The 19,822-nt window shown below is 42.9% G+C and overlaps 1 protein-coding gene and 1 pseudogene across 1 annotated transcript; one reads left to right on the forward strand and one right to left on the reverse strand.

Moving 5' to 3' along the window:
* Positions 1–9,597, forward strand: part of LOC147857632 (uncharacterized) — a 33,412-nt pseudogene extending 23,815 nt beyond the window's left edge.
* A 3,617-nt stretch (positions 9,598–13,214) lies between these two features.
* On the reverse strand, positions 13,215–16,061 carry LOC147857633 (bidirectional sugar transporter SWEET5-like). The gene is made up of 6 exons (XM_087327044.1): positions 16,025–16,061; positions 15,509–15,545; positions 14,982–15,198; positions 14,204–14,365; positions 13,916–14,035; positions 13,215–13,421 (listed from the first exon to the last, which is right to left on the reverse strand). The coding sequence occupies exons 1-6, from the start codon at positions 16,059–16,061 to the stop codon at positions 13,215–13,217; spliced, it is 780 nt and encodes a 259-aa protein (XP_087183170.1).
* Between the last annotated feature and the right edge of the window lie 3,761 nt (positions 16,062–19,822).

Genomic DNA, 19,822 nt, shown 5'->3' on the forward strand with positions numbered 1-19,822 from the left:
CACCCGAATTGACCATCCATGTCGATTCATCGCCGACAAGGTTCACTTCGTTCTGCTCGCTAATGAGCAACAACTCTTCCTCACTTGTCACAATCATAGAGGTGTTCCTGGTTTCCGAATTTTTTTTGGTTGCACACCATCATCAATTCTTCATTGAAATTGTTGAAGGAGAGTCTCTGTCCGAGAGTCGGATCGACATCGGAAATAGTGTTGCTGTTGGCTTCGCATTCTCCATGTTGAAGTGCTTCAGAACCTTTCCAATATAGTAAGACTAGGAGAGTTAGAGAGTCTTGGTCATCCAATTTCACTCGATCCCCATGCGTAGTATGTGAAAGGCTTGTCCGAGTTCCTTCATCGCAAACTTGTCATGAAGGCTCCGTTTTAGCTTTCCGATCTCTAGTTGATTGCTTCCTACAATCAACATGTCATCAACATATAGGATCAGCTAAATCCTAGATTCGTTGGCCAGTTGTTGAATGTACATACATGGGTCGGAGTTTGATAAGCAGTATCCATGCTACCTGATGTAGGAGTCAAACTTCTGGTACCACATCCTCGGCGTTTGTTTCAAGCCATAGAGGCTTTTCTCGAGGTGACTTTCCTCCCCCGTCGCCGTGAAGCCTACCGGTTGAGACATGTAAATGTCTTCTTCCATATCTCCGTGTAGGAACGTCGTCTTTACATCTAACTACTCTAGCTCTAGGTCTTCTGTTGCTACAACTCCTAGTAGGAGTCTGAGGGTGCTCATCTTGGCTACTGGTAACAATATCTCATCGCAGTCAAACCCATGTTCTTGTTTGAACCCTTTCGCGACAAGCTGAGCTTTGTACTTGGGTTTCTCTTAGTCAGATACATATTTGTATTGGAAAACCTATTTGCAAGGTAGCGGCTTTCTTCCGACTAGTAGTTCGACCAATTCCCATGTCTGATTCTTGTGAATCGAGTTCATTTCGGATTTCATGGCTCGTAGCCATGTTTTAGCGCCCGGTGCGACCATGGCTTCTTCATATGTGCTTGGTTTGCCTGCATCGGTGTAATGGACATACTCAAGGCCTGGTTGATAGAACTCTATCACCCTTCGAGCTCGTCCAGATCTCCTAGGTACGAAAATAAGTCGTTCGGATTCTTTGTAAACGTGAGTGTTTGCGGAAGCGTAAAACAGAGAACAACACAGAGAGAGAGAGAGAGAGCAGAACGTAATTTCAAAATTATATATCAAGGCTATGTATACACACTGTGCTAAGTAGCACTATTTATACAAGTCCTCTTGGGATTGACAGAAGTACCATGTACTTCAATGCTCACACGAGCATCTGACACTTACTACGAGACTATAGCTACCTAGTAGTCTATCCTATACTAGGCTTCCGATTGGACTGGCGGTTATGGATTGCACCCGGCCTCCACTGCTTGCTGGTTCGGTTGCTCACCGTCATACCGATCCATTTCGCCCGATCCGTCTCGCTTACTGGCTCCGGCTTATTCAGGCGATCCAGCTCCGATTGAGCTTGCCGCTCAACACTCCCCCTCAAGCTCAACCTGAGGTGGGGTCGTAGTGTCGACCTCTGTGGCAGTCGGTTCTTCCAACTGATTTCTCCTGGCGTCATTCCGCCTTGCTCGTGCTCCTCGTCCGGTCCGGTCCCGTTTGCCGCGACCCCTTTGGTTCTGCGCGCCTCGACCCTCTTGGTCAGCATGTCTGCTCAATAGACCCATCTCAGCACTCACGTTGCTGTGACTCCGGCGCTTGCCGATCCGTCGGTTCTCCCACGATGGCACGACTTCCGCTGTGTCCGTGTCCTCTTGGCCTTCAGTCGATCCGACTCATCCGGATCCATCTGTTGATCCGAGTCAACTATCTCCGACTCGTTCCAGCTCTTGTCCGAATCGGTACACTCCGATTCGGCTTCCGGCTTCAGGCCTCTCACCACATCGGACCACTTCCGAGTCTTGGCCTTCTCCATGCTTCCCTCGGCTTCTTCAGCCGGTGAACCGAAATTGAATTCTTCATTCGACTCCGTATCATGGTCAGTACCGTCGTGATGACCTCCGCACAACATGCACTTCTCTTCCTGAGTGCACAACTCTTCTTCACAGCCGCTTGCTCCGACCTGTTCGGATGTGTTGACTTCCTTCGTCGACTCGGCTTCCTTCATCTTCTTGTCTCCTCTTCTTCCGGCTCTCCTCTTACCGACGGGTTCGACAGTTTTTTTGCCTTTGCCCGTTTCGATAGAGACTTTGCCCTTGCTTCTCCCCCTCAAGTGCAGCATGTTGAGATGCTGAATACCAAGCATGTCGGTAAAGTGCTGCAACTTGTCCGATCCAAGCGGCTTGGTGAAGATGTCGGCAACTTGCCGATCCGTATGAACATACCGTAGGTCAACTTCACCGCTCAGGACCCGCTCACGCACGAAGTGGTAGTGCACCTCGATGTGCTTTGTGCGAGCATGGAACACAGGGTTCCTGGCGAGCTGCAGGCTGCTCATGTTATCGCAGTAAATCGGGATCGGGGTCGGTACCTCGATCCGCAAGTCTTGCAGCAGTCGCCGAAGCTAGATGGCTTCACAAGTGGCAACGGTAGCGGCCTGGTACTCAGCCTCATTGCTTGACAAAGCCATTGTGGGCTGCTTCTTGCTGCTCCACGCAACGGCCGCGCTACCTATGGAGAACATGTATCCGGAAGTGGAGCGGCGATCAGACGCATCGCCAGCCCAATCAGCATCTGTGTAACCGACAAGCTCTTCGGGTATACCTCGCTGGTATAGCAGTCCCCGGTCCGTAGTGCCGCTGACATACCGTAATATTCATTGTGCGCACTGAAGGTGCTCCACGGTCGGCTTCTGCATGAACTGACTTACCATCCCGACCGGATAGCTGATTCCGGTCCAGGGGTGTGGAGACAGGTCGGCAATCCGTCATGCTGAACTTATACAACATATTCAACACGTAATGTCGTTGTGAGAGCAATATGCCGTCGGGGGTCCAGATCACTTCAATCCCAAGAAAATAATGAAGGTCCCCCAGGTCCCTCATTTCGAATGCGTCCGACAACTGGGACTTGACGCGGTTGATTTCGGGAAGACCCGGTCCGGTGATGACTAAATCATCCACATACAAGAGTATACATACCGGACCGTCAGAGCCTTGCCGGATGAACAACGAAGTGTCCGACTTAGAGATAACAAACCCCAGCTTACGCAACCGGTGCGTGATCTTCGCGTTCCAAGCTCGGGGGGCTTGCTTCAAGCCGTAAAGCGACTTCTTCAGTCGGCATACCGCCGATTTGTTCATCTCCGATTGAAATCCAGGGGGCTGAGTCATAAAGACTTCTTCTTCAAGCTCTCCTTGAAGGAAGGCGTTCTTCACATCCATCTGGTGAAGATGCCACCCCCTTGCCGCAGCAACCGCCAATACCACACGAAATGTCATCATCTTCGCCACAAGAGCGAAGGTCTCATCGTAGTCGATTCCATGGGTCTACGCGTATCCCTTCGCCACTAACCGGGCTTTGTACCGGTTAACAGAACCGTCGGCATTGTACTTGACCTTGTACACCCACTTGCATCCGATCGGTTTACAGTGACGGAGAGGATCAACTAGGTCCCAAGTTTCGTTGGCATCGAGTGCCCGCATTTCTTCGTCCATAGCGGCACGCCAATTTGTGTCCTTTGCCGCTTCTGTGTAGCTCTCCGGCTCATGCACTTCTGTTACCTTCGTCATGTACGCATAATGATGCGCCATGTATTCATTGTACCCGTACCGCATGACGGGATCCTTCTGGCGGGTTGATCGGCGCAACGCACCGTCACCTGATATGAGGCCCTTCTTGGCCAGTTCGGTCTTCGTTGCCGAAGATCCGCCTTGCTCCTTTCCGGAGTCGGATATGCACCGATCCGACTCATCGTTGCCGATTTTGAATTCCGGCATCTTCCCCTTCCCCTTCTCTTTGCGCGTGAACCATTTCCTCGGTGCCTTGCGCGGGGAGAGCACGGCAGAGTCTCCACCACTTGCCGTCTCTTCATCCGACTGGTCCAACCGACTCAGTCGCTCGTTCGGTCCACTTAACCGTAATGATTCCGGACTCTCATCTTGAGTCCCGGCTGCATCATCCTCTGCCCGGGATGATTCAGGCTCACTGGCCTGATCTTCCGGCATTGGGTCGGGATCGGAAGTCGGACTCGGTAGGGAGTACTAGGATGCCGATTCGTCGAACTCGACATCCCGGCTAACTCGGACTTCCTTCGTCCAGGGGTTATAGCACTTATACCCCTTTTGCTCTTGAGCATAGCCGACTAGGATGCATTTTTCCGATTTTGCATCCAGCTTTCTCCGCTTCTAATCCGGCACATGCACATACGCTATGCTGCCGAATATCCGAAGGTGTCTTAAGTTCGGCTTGCGCCCGAAATACAGCTCATGAGCTGACACCTTGTCACCAATGCGGTTTTGTATGTAGACGGCCGTCCAGACCGCCTCCGCCCAGTAGAACCGAGGCATGCTCTTCTCCTCCAGCATTGTCCTAGCCACTTCGACGAGTGTCCGGTTCTTCCTTTCGGCCACACCGTTTTGCTGCGGTGTGTATCTGCAGCTGAACTCTTGCCGAATTCCCTTCTGCTACAGATAACCAGTGAATTGGCCGGAAAAATATTCCTTTCCGCCATCCGACCGAAGGCATTTGATCTTCCTCTCCAATTCCCGTTCCACCATCTTCTGGAGGCTCCGGAAACAGTCGAAGACTTCGCTCTTCCGCTCAATGAGGTAGATCCAAGTATGTCGAGTATAGTCGTCGATGAAGGAGACGAAGTATCGGCTCCCGCCAAGGCTTACACTTTGTGCCGGTCCCCACACATCCGAATGGATGAGATCGAGCTTGTTACGGCTCCGGTTCCGTTCGGTGGGGAATGGAAGCCGGTGTTGCTTCCCAAGTTGGTAGGCTTCACAAATTTCGGCTCTCCGGCCGTTGAACTTCGGCAAACCGAAAACGACTTGTTTCGTTTGCAGGTCTTGAAGCCTTCAATAGTTGACGTGGCCTATCCGCTTGTGCCACAGGTCGATGTCCAATTCGACCTTCTGTCGTTTCACGAACAGAGCGGTGCCAAAGTCATTGGTGTTGAGGATAAACATCCTCCCGTCTCTGCGCCCTTGCGCAATGACTTCGCCCTCATCCTCAATGAAGCACCCGAGGTGCGTAAACCGCACCTGCATCCCCTGGTCGACAATCTGACCAACGGACACCAGGTTCTTCGTGATTGTCGGAACGTGTAATACGTTCATCAGCTTCCCTTTCTGTCCGACGTGGCTTAGAGGGACTTCTCCGACGTGCATGATTGGGTGAGAAGTGTCGTCTCCGGTTTCGACTACTCCTGGTTGATCCAGTTTCTCCAGAAAGGAGAACCACTCTTTATGGCTCTTCATGTGGTTTGACGCGCCGGAATCAACATACCACACTTCCTCCGTTTTGGAAGTGGTCTTCTTCATTGAGTTTGCCTTGTGATTCATCACCAAGGCTGGCCCCTTACCGGCCTTTCCGGTTCCGGATCCTCCTGATCCGTTTGCGTAGTGCAAGTTTTGCCGGCCACCCTTACCGGTCTTGCCGGATCCGGATTTGTCCGAATCGGCACGCTTTCTCCACCACTCGCTTTCCCTGTGGCCTTTTTTGCCACAGTACCAGCATTCCGTAGCGGATTTGTCTTGCCGGCCTCCGGCACCGCCTTGAGTCCCCCTGCTTGTGGAAGTCCCGGAACTGCTGTCGACACGCTCATAGTGCCTTCATTCCTGCTCTTGCCGGCCGCCTCCATTGCGTGCCGACCCACCTCTTCCACCACGCCCACGGAACAGATCCGTTCCCGTGTACAGCATTCGGCTGTCCGGGGGTGCACTAGTAGATGCACCAGCGTGGTTCTCCTCTACAAGGAGCATCGACTGTAAGTCGAAGAATGAGGGGGTATTCTCCCTTGTACACACCGCAGTCCGGAACGCTCCGAACTTGGATGCCAGGCCTCCGAGACATACCTGCACCATCTCTTCTTCCTCTACGGTAACATTGATAGAGGTGAGCGAGTCGCAGATCTCCTTTATCCGGCCCGTGTAGTCTGCCACGGACATGTTCTTCTGTTGAACATTGCTCAACTCTTGTCTGAGTTGCAGCTTCCGAGCAGTGGTGCTTGCGGCGAAAACCTTTTACAGGTTCCCCCAAGCATCCTTCGGTGTCTTGGCGTCATGGATGTGGCTGAGCAGCTGATCGCCGACACTGGACGCGAAGCAGTACATCACCCTGCTTGCCGCCTGTTCCCATACCGGGAAGTCCTTGTGTGCCGAGTCGGGTGCCGCATCATTCGCTCCTTCGACATAACTCCAGTACCCGTGTCCAAGCAGGTACTAGTGCATCTTGTAAGACCAGGATGCGTAGTTGCTCCTGTCGAGCTTCTCCACCGGGAGCTACGTAGCCATGCCTCTATCCATGTCTTCTACTGTCTCTGTTTTCGACCTGTTAGGGTTTTCTTCTCAAGAGTAAATGTCTGCAGCAAAGGTTCTCAACCCTCGCGCTCCGATACCATGTAAACGTGAGTGTTTGCGGAAGCGTAAAACAGAGAACAACACACAGAGAGAGAGAGAGAGAGAGAGAGAGAGAGAGCAAAACGTAATTTCAAAATTATATATCAAGGCTATGTATACACACTGTGCTAAGTAGCACTATTTATACAAGTCCTCTTGGGATTGACAGAAGTACCATGTACTTCAATGCTCACACGAGCATCTGACACTTACTACGAGACTATAGTTACCTAGTAGTCTATCCTATACTAGGCTTCCGATTGGACTGACAGTTACGGATTGCACCCGGCCTCCACTGCTTGCTGGTTCGGTTGCTCACCGTCATACCGATCCGTTTCGCCTGATCCGTCTCGCTTACCGGCTCCAGCTTATTCAGGCGATCCGGCCCCGGTTGAGCTTGCCGCTCAACATTCTTCGATCAGCTCTATTGGTTGATTTGTATTTGTTGAACCATTTGTGTTAAGAGTCTTGTTAGATGAACTGCCCCCAAGTTGGGATTTCGGTGGTGTCAGTTTCTCCTCCCCTATGGATATTTTTGACTCGGTTCTATTTCCAACTCGCATCTTGTTGACTTTGCCTTGTTCGACTCTTCTCGAATCAACTTTGTCTTTGATGGCTTTGTCTTTGAGTTCGACTAGTGGACCTCCTACCAATTCGGAGTTGTTGTCGGCTATTTCGAGTTCGACTATGTGTCGAGTCTCTGAGTCGGCTCGGTGGGTCGGTCCTTCTATGATAGCTTTGTCATCTTCGAAGGATACCTATTTACCGGTTATTTTCTGTTGGTTCCCTTGAGAGAAGATAGAGTCTTCATTAAATACTACATCACTGCTCTAGATCAGTTTCCGATTCTCAGGGTCCCATAGTCTATAGCCGAAGTCCCCATCAGTTCCATAACTGAGAAATATGCACTTCGTCGCATGGGGTGCCAACTTGATCCTTTTCTCCCAGGGGATGAATGTGTAGGCTTCTCATCCGAATATACGGAGTCTGTCATAGGTTGGCTATTTGCCTGACCATAGTGCCTATGGCACTTCGAGCTTGATTGCTTTCGATGGAGAAAAATTGATCAAATATACTGCTGTCTGCAATGCTTCAGCCCGGAACTCTAGCTTTAGTCTAGCTTGTTGGAGCATTGTCGTCACTCTCTCTTGGATCGTTTGGTTGATCCATTCTACATGGGTGTGTAAGGAACAATCTTTTGATATCGGATCCCTTTGTCCCGACCAGTTCTCCACTTTAGATATCCACCAAGTGAAGTCCTAGAGTGCTTTATCTTTGGACCTGATAGAGTAGGCCCAAACCTTCCGTGTACACAGTCATCTACAAAAGTGATGAAGTACTGGGAGCCTCTTGTGATCACTCTAGCATGGGCCCACATATATCTGTGTTCACGAGCTCTAGGGGTTGTCGTACTATCTCGTAATGGAGAGAGTGCGAACTTCTGGTCTGTTTACCGTATCGGGTACGTGTCGTACTTGGTGCAAGGTGATCATGTTGCCATTGGTCAAGTGAATAGTTCTAAAACCATTCAATATTAGGGGTCACGTGGAATGTGGCACCAGAATTCAGTAACCACGTGTGTGCATCTTGTGCACTATAGAGGACTTCTCCGATCATCAAGTCCTCCAAGAAAAGGATTTCTCCTGATCAGGTGTCGGCAAGATTGATTTGGTTGCTTGTAAGAGAGTGGTCCGAGTCAGGTTATCTTCGATTCCACTCGGATCACTGACCACTCTCTTTCCTCCTAATCGACCAATAGTCGAAAACATTGTGGCCAACATCTCTACAATGTGTGCAAAATTCGCCTAATCAGCCCGTTCTGCACTTTGACCGTTGTTGGTCTCCCCTCATTTTCGATTGACTATGGTGTCGACCGACTCTGTCGACATGTTCTCTTGATCGACTTAATCGGTCGACTGACTCAGTCCACTGGTGGGCTTCTGTTGATTCGTCAATGGTGTGTCCCATCGATTTTCGTCGAATGTCCTCAGTGAGGACTTGGCCGATCGTCTCATGCAAGTTTAGGATTGGTTGGTTATTGGTGTACGTCATGCAAAATACCTCCCAACTCACCAGCAAGCTCAATAGGAGGGCAAGATCTTTGACTTCTTCTTCAAAGTTGAGCCTTTGTGAGGAGAGTTCGGACAACACCCGGCTGAAGGTGTTGATGTGGGAGGTAGCCGGATCGGTCTCTCTCATCTTCATGTTGAATGGTTGTTTGATCAAAATCCGTTTTGGAGATGAGGACTTTTTCTCGTACACGTCTTGTAGCTTCTCCCATAATGAGAATGTTGTTGTCTCTTTTGCCATGCTAAAGTAGATGTTTTCAGCCAGATGCATTTGGATGGTGGAGCGTGCTATTTCATCTGTAGATCTCCACTCTTCAGCTGTCATCGTGGCAGGTTTTTCACTATGTCGAATGGCTTTAACTTGTCTTCTGATGATCAACACGTCCTGCATCATCTCCTTGCATAGGGCAAAGTTTTTGCCATCGAATTTTCTGATTTCGATTCCTATTCCGGATGTTGAAGCCATGTTCTTGTTTGAAAGAGAGATTTTACTGACCTGGTCTTTTTCCTTTCAGCTTTTTCTGTTGTTTGTTGCTACCAAATTGCAAGTCGCTCTGATACCAATTGTTATTCGAATATGCACGGAAACATATGTGTGTGTATATGAGGACCTATCGTATGTGTTTAGCAAACTACACAAGATGGAGGCAAGAAGATATACTAGAAGATAGACATAGTTTAAGCTTTAATGGAAGCTCTATTAATGCATGCGTTCTCTCTCTCTCTCTCTCTCTCTGAGATCGGTATACAAGATGATCACGAAGTTCTCTCTTTACAATGTTAGTTTATTGCTTATATACTAAGCCCTAACTCTTTTGGACGAGTTCACACTAGGATACAAATTGGAAGGAGTCGGCCTTTTATGCCAACATCGAACTTGCTAGACATTTTGACAAAGGATGTTGATGATCAGGATCCTGATGAAGATGACCAAAACGCAACCGAAGAGGAGCTAAATGCTGGCAAGGAAGAATAACTCATGATTTTGAGTTCGACCGTGCAAGGCACTGTCCCACGGGTGTGCCATGTGTTGACCGGCTAACTAGCAAAGTATCCGGGTAGACAAGCGAGTCGTACTTTAGTCATAGTCGAAGTTTGGTAATAGGCTAAGTATAGTCGTAATCGGAGTCATAGTCGAATGTAATAGACAGGTGTGGATCAGACAAAGTAAAAGTAATAGTCAAAATATATTATTAGGCCAAATATAAAAAATATTAATACAGTTTGTTAAGTGTAACCGAAGAGTTCTCGCCGAATAGGGCAATTGTACGTTGCTTGAAAAAACTCTCAGGCCACCTATAAAAACGACTAAGAGCACTGTATAATGATGGATCTATATTTGTATTATCAAACATAAATTTTAGTTAAGAGTATATTCTATGCAGAGTGCCTATTCTGTATTTTGAAGTCATTATTTAGTAATCGGTGTTAATTGTAATTCTGAACGTACTCTTGCTTATGATCTATACAGTCGACCAGAGTCATTAAGTGTAACAGAATGAGTTAAATATGTAATTAAGTATTTGTGAATGAGTGCTTAAGTAATTGATAATCAGAGTCGATACACTCCATCTTTAACCACAATTTGTTGATAGGACGACTCTGAGTTGTCGTTTGATCCTGTGTTTAGTCGACCCTAGTGAATAGTCAGAAGGCGACAACAAAGACCAAAACAAAAAACATACCTACAGGCAAAAATACACAACAACCATTCCTAATAGAGCAACATCCTTATGCAAAAAATGTAGGTAATGAATGCATTATATGTTGGATCATAGTGGCTAAAGCATGCCAAAGGAAGCCAAACCAGAATCAACCTCATAGCATATACACGCATAAAACACAACACACATGTACATGACTATGTACATGACTAGAACATAATTTCTTTAGTACAAAATCAAAACATAGCACATACCGAAGATACGCATGGACATACACATTCTTATGCAGGGTACAAATAAAGAACATAACTTACAAAGAATAGGTAGGGTCAAATAAAGCACATGACTTACAAAGAATAGGTATGCCATCCATACATCATGTTTTGGATAACAATGGGCTAAATCGTGCTAAACTAGGACATAGACACAAATACCTATAGATACAAATACACATAGACATACACACTCTTGTGTAGGGGAAATATTGTACAAGATCCTGATACATAATACGTAGGTCATTAGTATATGACATTTTGGATCACTATGGGTGTGACATATGCCAAACCAAGCCACTCCAAAAGCAACATCATAGCATGCATATGAAGAAAACATAGCAAACATGTACATCAACCAAACACTATTTCTTATGTACAAAACCAAACTAGAGGACATATACATATCTCCCATTATAGTGGAACCTTGGCTAAGAACTCGTTGTAGCACAAGAAGTTATTGGAGAGAAGTTTATTGTAGAGACTGCAACAAAACTTGCACTAGAGACAGTTGTAGAGATTATTTAAGTGGAGCACGTCGTTTTAGAGGTTCTTGCAATGGAGCATGTTGTGTGAAAAGATTCTTGCAGAGGAGAAGGGTTTGAACCGTCATCAGAGAAAGGAAATACCAAGATGACTTACTTGTATGAGGTGGGAGAAGGGGGGAGAGATAGATATATAGATAAATTCTATTATTATCTTTAGAGGTCAAATATGACCTATGAGACCAAAAATATTACATTTCACATGATACATGTGAAAGTGAGTAGCAACTCTCGATGTTCAAGAACTTTACCAATGAATGTTGCAATCGAGAGAGCACATTGTGGTTGTGATATACATTCATGCAAGGATTGGACTTGGTCGAAGATGTGGAAAGCATGGTTGAATATGATCAAAGGCAGGGCATTGTATCAAAGTGGGATACTCAGACTCTCAAACTTGTTTAGGGCAAAGTGTGCATAGTCGACCACTCTCATCACTTGTGCCCCAACGCCCCGTCTCAAATCGCAATGCATGTGAGCTAAGTGGCATGGAAGCAATGGTTCGAATCGCGGATAACGGGATGGGATCTAACATGTATCGATGTGTACGGTTTCCTTGTTACATGAAGAATATGGTTTTGTATTTAGGTGCAACATGTGTAGTTTAATGTGTGAAGCATGAGCGGCCACATTTTTCCATGTCATGATACATTAGCATTGCAAAAATACCTCATTTACAAAGGAATGTAGTGATGCATCATGAAGCAAGTTTGTTGCATCCCATCTACCAAGCCATTTTTCTATATCTTGCATCCAACTTGAACACAAAATTCTGCATTTATTCGTGTGTTAGATATTTTGCTTGCTTCACATGCAATTCTAATGTACTGCATTGTATCAAACTATGATACTTTGACACACAAACCAATTCAAGGAGAATGTTGATATTCCATGTGTTTAGACACAAATGAGAACATGAGTTATATCATATGGAAACAATGGTGTGGATGGAAGACGAATGGATGCTCTCTAGCATCTATTGGTGAATGGATCCACTTCAATAGATTTGACAATGGATGTTAGAGGTTTATGCTAGAGAGCAGAAGCCTCCACTTCTTCCCTAGTTCATGATACATTGTCGTTCCAAGAAAAACCCATTCACATTTTCCAAATGATTTCGTAGTATCTACATCTATCTGGAACCCTACATTTGGTTGGACATTTTGGATTGGAGTACAATAGACTCGGTCAATGGAGTAGAGTATTGTTGCTTGGTTTCCATCTATCCGTCAAGATGTTTATTCAATCAAAATGTTTGTCCACATAAAAAGGATCATTTCATAGAATGGACACGTTAGCAAAGCATTTCATATTATGACTAAGAAAGAAATGAATGCATTTCCCAAGGATTACCAAGTTTGGGTATAAAATGAGAATGTGTAGTGACTTAAAGTTTCCTCCACAAATTAATTATATTGTTGTGAATTATTTTATAGAATGTACACATTTTATCCCTTAAGGTAGTATCATTATCAAGGAGATGCATATAATGACTATAAAAGAAATAAATTCATTACCTAGGGCATGCTAGGTTTGTGTATAGAATGACATGTGTGGAGTAAATTAAAGTTCTTTGTACAATTTGCATGCATACACTTTTTTCATAAAAAACTATCCTCCATTGGTATTAAAATTAAAGTGGCCAAAGGCAATTATATCTCTTATTTCACTAGATGCCACTATGGAATGTAGGGGTTGAACCCATGACCACCTAATCTCCATTGGGCATACACTTACTCAACAACCTTAAACTTTATTGAGATAACATTTAAAATGTGAAGTTAATTTGGGTTTGTTAAGATGGGGGAATGAATCCAAGTTATTTCAATTTGTTACAATGGCCACTTGCATGCTAATTGAAGTTAATCTAAGTTCAATCTCAAATATGTAATGTCTGTTCCTTATAATCTTGATCAACTACGTGATACATTTTAAAAGGAAAATGGTAAACTTCCAAAGTTGTTGAGAAAAGATAAAATAATTGTTTTTAATATAACAACATTACAAAAGCCTTCTTTGCAAGATATATGAAATGACAATGAGCAAAAACTTCTTGCAATGAACAATAAGCAAAAGTATAAAACAATTTAATAAAAATGACAATGACATGGATCAAACATTGTTGTTGAAGTTGTCAACATAGTTGTTCTTATTCATGGGTTCCATTGGTGTATTGTTATCGGACGTAATGGATTCAGTAATATGGATACTCATGAGCTTGGCATGTTTCTCATCTGGATTTATGGGTGTTGCATTTCTATACACCAAATACAACACCAATTGTGCTATCCCCGATAAACACCCCAACCCATTCGGTATCTGCATTATTCATTCACAATTTGATTAGGTAGTACTTTCATAACTCATTCAAAATTTCAAGAAATTTCAAGAGATTTCATCTACATTCCCATTCTACAGATCACTTATACATCTTGACAACACATGGTGCAATATAGGCTTAACTAAGTACATTCAGGTTTTAGGCACAATAGATGGGTTTATTGAAAACATATAGTAAGGGATCCACCAATCCTTGGTTGGCGCGTTTACGATAAGTTTAGCCACATTCACACAACATTTCTATTTCATAAAATAACACAAGAAGATGGGTTTTAGTGAGGCACAACCCAAATGGCCAAATAAATCAAAGGTGACATTTGTTGAGTTTACCTAATAGTTGATAAAAAAATTTGGAACATGGCTATTTGATATTTAGTGAGTGAACAAGTCTTTGATATATGGTGAATTGACTCATTGAGTGAAATTGATGACAGTAATATCTTAAGCCATATAGTTAACAAACAATGCCTTACCGCAACGAAGATGTCCCTAGTGACAATAGAATAGCCTGACCATACCGCGCCATTAAGAAAATTGAAAAGAGAAAGGAGAAATGGCATATATTCTACACTCCTTGTCCTGATCACCAAACCCTGCCAAATTTACTTATCCGAATTATTATGTTGTCAACAAGGTTTTAACTTTTCTTTTAATCAATTTGCAAGGTGACCACATTCTACACTCAAGGTTATGATTTGGATATCATTACTATTAATGATAAAGACTATTCATATATGGGAAGGGTCATATTAAGTACTCACCATAACAGAAAGTGGAGAAGCATACATGGCAATAGCTACTACCACACACATTGACCCTGCAGCGAGTTGGCGTGTGTTGAGTGTGTGGAGACCCAACATTATCACCAATATCACTAGAGAGTATACTGCCACTATAGCCATCATCCACTTCAACATTTGCATCTGCACTCCCCAAATATATGATCACCCACCCAAAATGAATTTTGTTTTGAGAAATTGGAAGCCTTTGTATAGTTTAGTGGGGGAAATGTAGAACTATCACATTTCTCTTATCACAATTAATGGCTATAGGATAAAAATTGTAACCAAATGTTGATTGTATCATATGTTGCAGATATATAATACATCAGTAACAATATTAAATTTCGTACTACACATACAATATCGAATATGCTAATAATCAATGTTTGTAGTCATCACATGATGTTTGTGCAACATGTCTACTCTGTAGGGGTGGGTTGTAAGATGACCTATGGCCATAGTAACTCTAACTAGAATGTGCTTGATATATCAACTAGTGTCTTTCCTTTGGTTATGATTGATTATAACAAAGCTACAATTATGTCTATATCTAGTTGGTGGCTATACGTGCTTACTTCGTGTGTGACTTAGGAAAATATTTATAGACATATATATTGTCAATCATTGGTCCTATCTAGGTTTATTGTATTGTGACCTATCTAGGTCTAATGAAAATCTCTCGCACCTCTCCTAATGTTTGCACAATGACATGCGATATAATATGGGGGCACTCTAATTAGCTAGCGATGATTACTACCTTCTTCTGCTTGGTCGTGAACGTGAAGAAGATGACGATGTAGACGAGCTCGAGCACGATGCCGAAGCCATTGATGGTAAGTATGAGGACACTATGGGGCTTGACGAAGGGCATGCCATAGAGGACCCAGAGCAGGCAGTTGAAGAGCGTGCACACATACGGCAAGCTCGAGAACTCCTCAGTCGACCGTTTCTTCACAATCTTGTAAAACGTCGGCCTGACCTCAACAAACAAACACACACACACACACACACACACACACACAATCAATACATACCATCTATACATATACCATCTATACATCTATACATATAATATACCACCTATACATATAGGTCATCTATACATACAATATGCCATCTATACAAATAATCAATACATAATGATGATTATTATGATAAAACAAGGAAAAAGAACCAAAATAACAAACAAAAATGCTTTTCAGTCTAAAAATGCTCCTAGCTCTAGAATGTCCTCCAAAAATTATGTGAAAATATTTCTTTAGTTCATTTCTTCTTCTTTCTTACGCTGGGGACAAGAACAACGCCGTCGCAGTCGCATTTCCTGCACACAGAGAAACAGAAGAAGAAGAAAGAAAAACATCAATCAGTCGATGATTCCTTTCTTTAAAAATTTAATTGATTGTTGTTGCTATAATTTGATCTTCATAGGTTTTTATCCTGGAGCTCTAATTTGATTAGTAGTAATAGTAGTAATAATCCTCCTCTTATGTTCTTCTTTATTTTTGGTTGTCTTTTTCTTTCATCCTGTTCTCTAAGTTTGGTAAGTCATCATTATTTTTGGTTGGATTAAAACTGGATGAAATGCTGAGATTATGATAGATTATTGCCAGATATTGCAAATACAAAAAAATGGGCAATTCAATTCTAATACTTCAAAAGACAAATGTATAGGATTAAATAAGGCAATTCTGTTCTAGATTTTAATGGGGGGAAATCGGAACATGACAGGTTTTGATTCCATTGAATGGCATACATATAATGTGATGTATAATTTGCAGAGCAGGTTTGAGGGGGGCATACCAATCATGCCAAAGGCAAGTTTCAAATCCAAAGGCATTTTTACTTGTGAATTCAAGTAATTTCCAAGCCCTCCCAATGGTCTAATGAGATCAAATTAATGCTCTCTTAGATTAGAGTTGTTGTGTGAAGACTAATTATGTGGGAAGGAGGAGAGGTTCTGCCACAACCTGAAATCATTCACCTATATATTGGATGGATGGATAAATGGATAGATGAATTTGGGGGGTGGTGGTGGTGGTTTTATGAAACAAAACCTACCAAAAGAAGAGAAAACAACCAAATATAAAAATGGAAAGGAAGGGAAGGGAGAAGGGGAGAGTGTCTTTGTGTATGAAAGACAATCCTAGGATTTATATTATATAATGGTACACACAAGAGAGAGAGAGAGAGAGAGAGAGTGTGTGTGTGTGTAGAGAGAGAGAGAGAGAGAAAGAGAGAGAGAGAGTGTGTGTGTGTGTGTTTGTGGGCTAGTGTGTGGCTAGCTAGGTGGGCTAGAAAGAGACACATACACAAACACATAGTGCCCTAACCACCAAGTTTCCACCTTAATGCTCTTCTTACCTCCTCCATGTATATATGCTTTATCGGACATATTTTATTGTAGTGCAAACACACACATCCAAGCTCTCTCGCTCACCCTCGGAATAGAAGTTAATATACCCATGCGCGCACCATCACGTAATCACATACACACTCCTTGATCGGTTGTTATTCATTCATTCATCACTAGCTTGACCACTCTCGCAACCCGAGGACTCTTTCCAGCACACTCTCGTCACAAAGTAATACAACCTCCAATATTATTCTAATTTACACCATCTACTTCTATTTGAGTCCCACCTCTAGTTTAGTTAGAGGAAACAACATCTCTATTTCTACATTGTGCAGGTTTTGCCATCTTTATTGACATTGTGGTATATATGGTCTATACTGAAAAATTCGAATGGTACATAGGGAAATTGTTATCTATCTTCATTGACATTGGTGATATATGTGGTCTACACTCAGACATTCAATGGTACACAACGAAATTGTTATCGCAATAGTGCTAGAAAGGAGTGTGGTACATTTCCATCTACAAATACACAAAAACACGTAATGGATCTGTTGTGTGTTTAATGGGATATTGAATCCACAATCTCATGGCTCTCTCCCTCCCCTACATAGTAATTGTATTAAGCACAAAATCGACAATCATAGTATCGTGAGGTGCAACAATATTTTCTAGCAAACCACATCCAATTCGCCATCATATCCCTCATCATTTAAATCCTTCTGTTGTGAACCTATTTGGTAATGCTATCTAATAGACAATGTGAATGGCAAACATGACTTCCTAGAAGGCTTCAACAACAACTCTCTAACAATGAGACATAGCATGCCATTATGCTCTTCATGTAACAAATGTGTCTTTTAACTCCATAATGAGCATGAAACACAAAACACAATCCACATATGCTCTTTCTCATGTCTTTTATCTCATCAACTTATACGTGGGAAGTTCTTACACCATTTACAAGTACCAAGGATGCAAAACTATACAATACATAGGGGCAAATGCGCCCTTTGCATTACAAGGTTCCCCATAATTGGCAAGTAGGACTATACCTCACATACATTTATAGTCGAGGTTTCACATAATCTATGATTTGTTAGGAACATCCACAAGACCTACATCATGTGGCCATGACTCTAAATTGACTTTCATGCTCCTCAATCAATATTGTGTCATGAGCAAGGCTACAACCCTAATTGTCAATGTAATGATATCAATTCTATCAATTAAAGATTCAAAAGTAGTAATCTTGCGATTGATTTGTACTCAATTCCCTAGAGAATTTACTACTCATCATGCATGTTTGTAACAACACAAACTAAGAGTTCAATACTTTGATTATGGGACTTAGCACTTGGGACTTCCTCTCCCATGTGTTTATCCTATAATTTCATTTTACTTGTGTGTATATATTTATTGGATACAAAATTTCAGCCTCTTTAGTGATTGGATAGGATATTGGGATTTTACCAAAACCTAATGATGCATATTTCCCTTTTATTACAGAGCGTGCTAATGATGAGAACATATTAAGGCTACTTAAGCGCATCGATCAATTTCGAGTGAAGAACAGGAGGCAAACATATGATACCCATCGGTATCTTATACCATAGAATATTGTCTCATGTTATAGGCTGGTTGTTGAAATAACAAATCTAGATACAAGAGCTTACCCTAACTAATAAAGACTTAACAACGTCTCAAGATATCATAATTCATTTTTATAAGAAATGATCAACACAAATGTTACAAATGACTTGAAATAGAGGCACCAATGTCGGATGCTAAATTCCTCTTCAAGTATAACTTTTTTGTTTATTTAGATAAAGATCAACCTTTCTTAATCTAGAAGACGATCTGCTTTTTCCAAAGACAAGGGAGAAGGGGGTAGCTAATTCATTTTTATAAGAAATGATCAACACAAATGTTACAAATGACTTGAAATAGAGGCACCAATGTCGGATGCTAAATTCCTCTTCAAGTATAACTTTTTTGTTTATTTAGATAAAGATCAACCTTTCTTAATCTAGAAGACCTTTCTTAATCTAGAAGACGATCTGCTTTTTCCAAAGACAAGGGAGAAGTAAATTGTGATTAGTGATATGACTACTCCTTCAAATCATTGATGGAATGAATATGCTACCCATTACTCGGGGGTGGGCAAGAAAACTTGTTATGTACTTGATGTTGGAGACGAGGCCGTTAGTGCGGAACACAAACAACACTAACAATGATGAAGACCAACAAGTGGATGCAGACAAGAGTAAACAAGATGACCAAATGAAGCCAAGCATAAACAACTTAACAAAGATCAACATCAAGAACATAATGTGAGAGAGAGACATAGAGGCACAACGTTGTAACTGTATTACCCAAACCTCAAAGTTTTAATACAAAAGAATGGTACACTAACATCTTCCTAAACTAGGGCAACTGCCCTTTAGTCTAACTACAGAAATGTCCTAAACCTAGTCTGTCCAAATAGGACAGTGTGAATACGTCCATTATACCCCGTATTCGACACTCTCCCGTAATAGGCGTATATAACAAGAAAGAGAAAAAATTTGTAAGTAAAAGAATATACAAAGTACAAATTTGCAAAAGGATGTTGGACAAATCGGCTTATAGCCGAATCAACAATGGTTGAAAGCAAATGCCAAATCAAGTAGAGGTATTGAAGCCGAATCGGCAATGCCGATTACTGAAGGCTGAATTTCAAAAGTGTCGAAGCCAATTGTCTGATATCTCCTTACACCCATATGGTGCCATATAGACCGAAATCGATTAGCCAGAAGAAATGTGGTCATCCCATTTGCTACATTGTCACTCATAGTAATTTTCTTGAGGCCGAGCTTTCCTTTAGTAACACAGTCCTAAATGAAGTGACATCAAATGTCAATATGCTTCGAAGCATTATGGTGAACCGAATTTATCGATAGAGCGACAACACCCTAACTGTCGCCATACACAACTAGAACCGAATTGGAGTTTTCTTGTCGAAACATACACGCCAACCAACCGACCCATAAGGCTTCTTTGTCGTGTCCAACGCGGCTACGTATTCGTCTTCGGTCATTGAAGTAGTTGTGCATGCCTGAAGTTTTGACTTCCATGAAGTTGCTCCCTTGCCGAATTTGAAGCAATATTCGGTTGTTGACTTTCGATTGTCTAGGCAGCTAGCAAAGACCAAGTCAATGTAGCCGAAAATGCTTGAGTCCTTATTCCGGCTGAAGAGGATGCCA

This window comes from Azolla caroliniana, unplaced genomic scaffold (genome assembly GCF_043228905.1).
Source record: "Azolla caroliniana isolate FFs.n. ecotype wild unplaced genomic scaffold, voAzoCaro1.0.p SCAF_11, whole genome shotgun sequence".
Taxonomy (NCBI): Eukaryota; Viridiplantae; Streptophyta; class Polypodiopsida; order Salviniales; family Salviniaceae; genus Azolla; species Azolla caroliniana.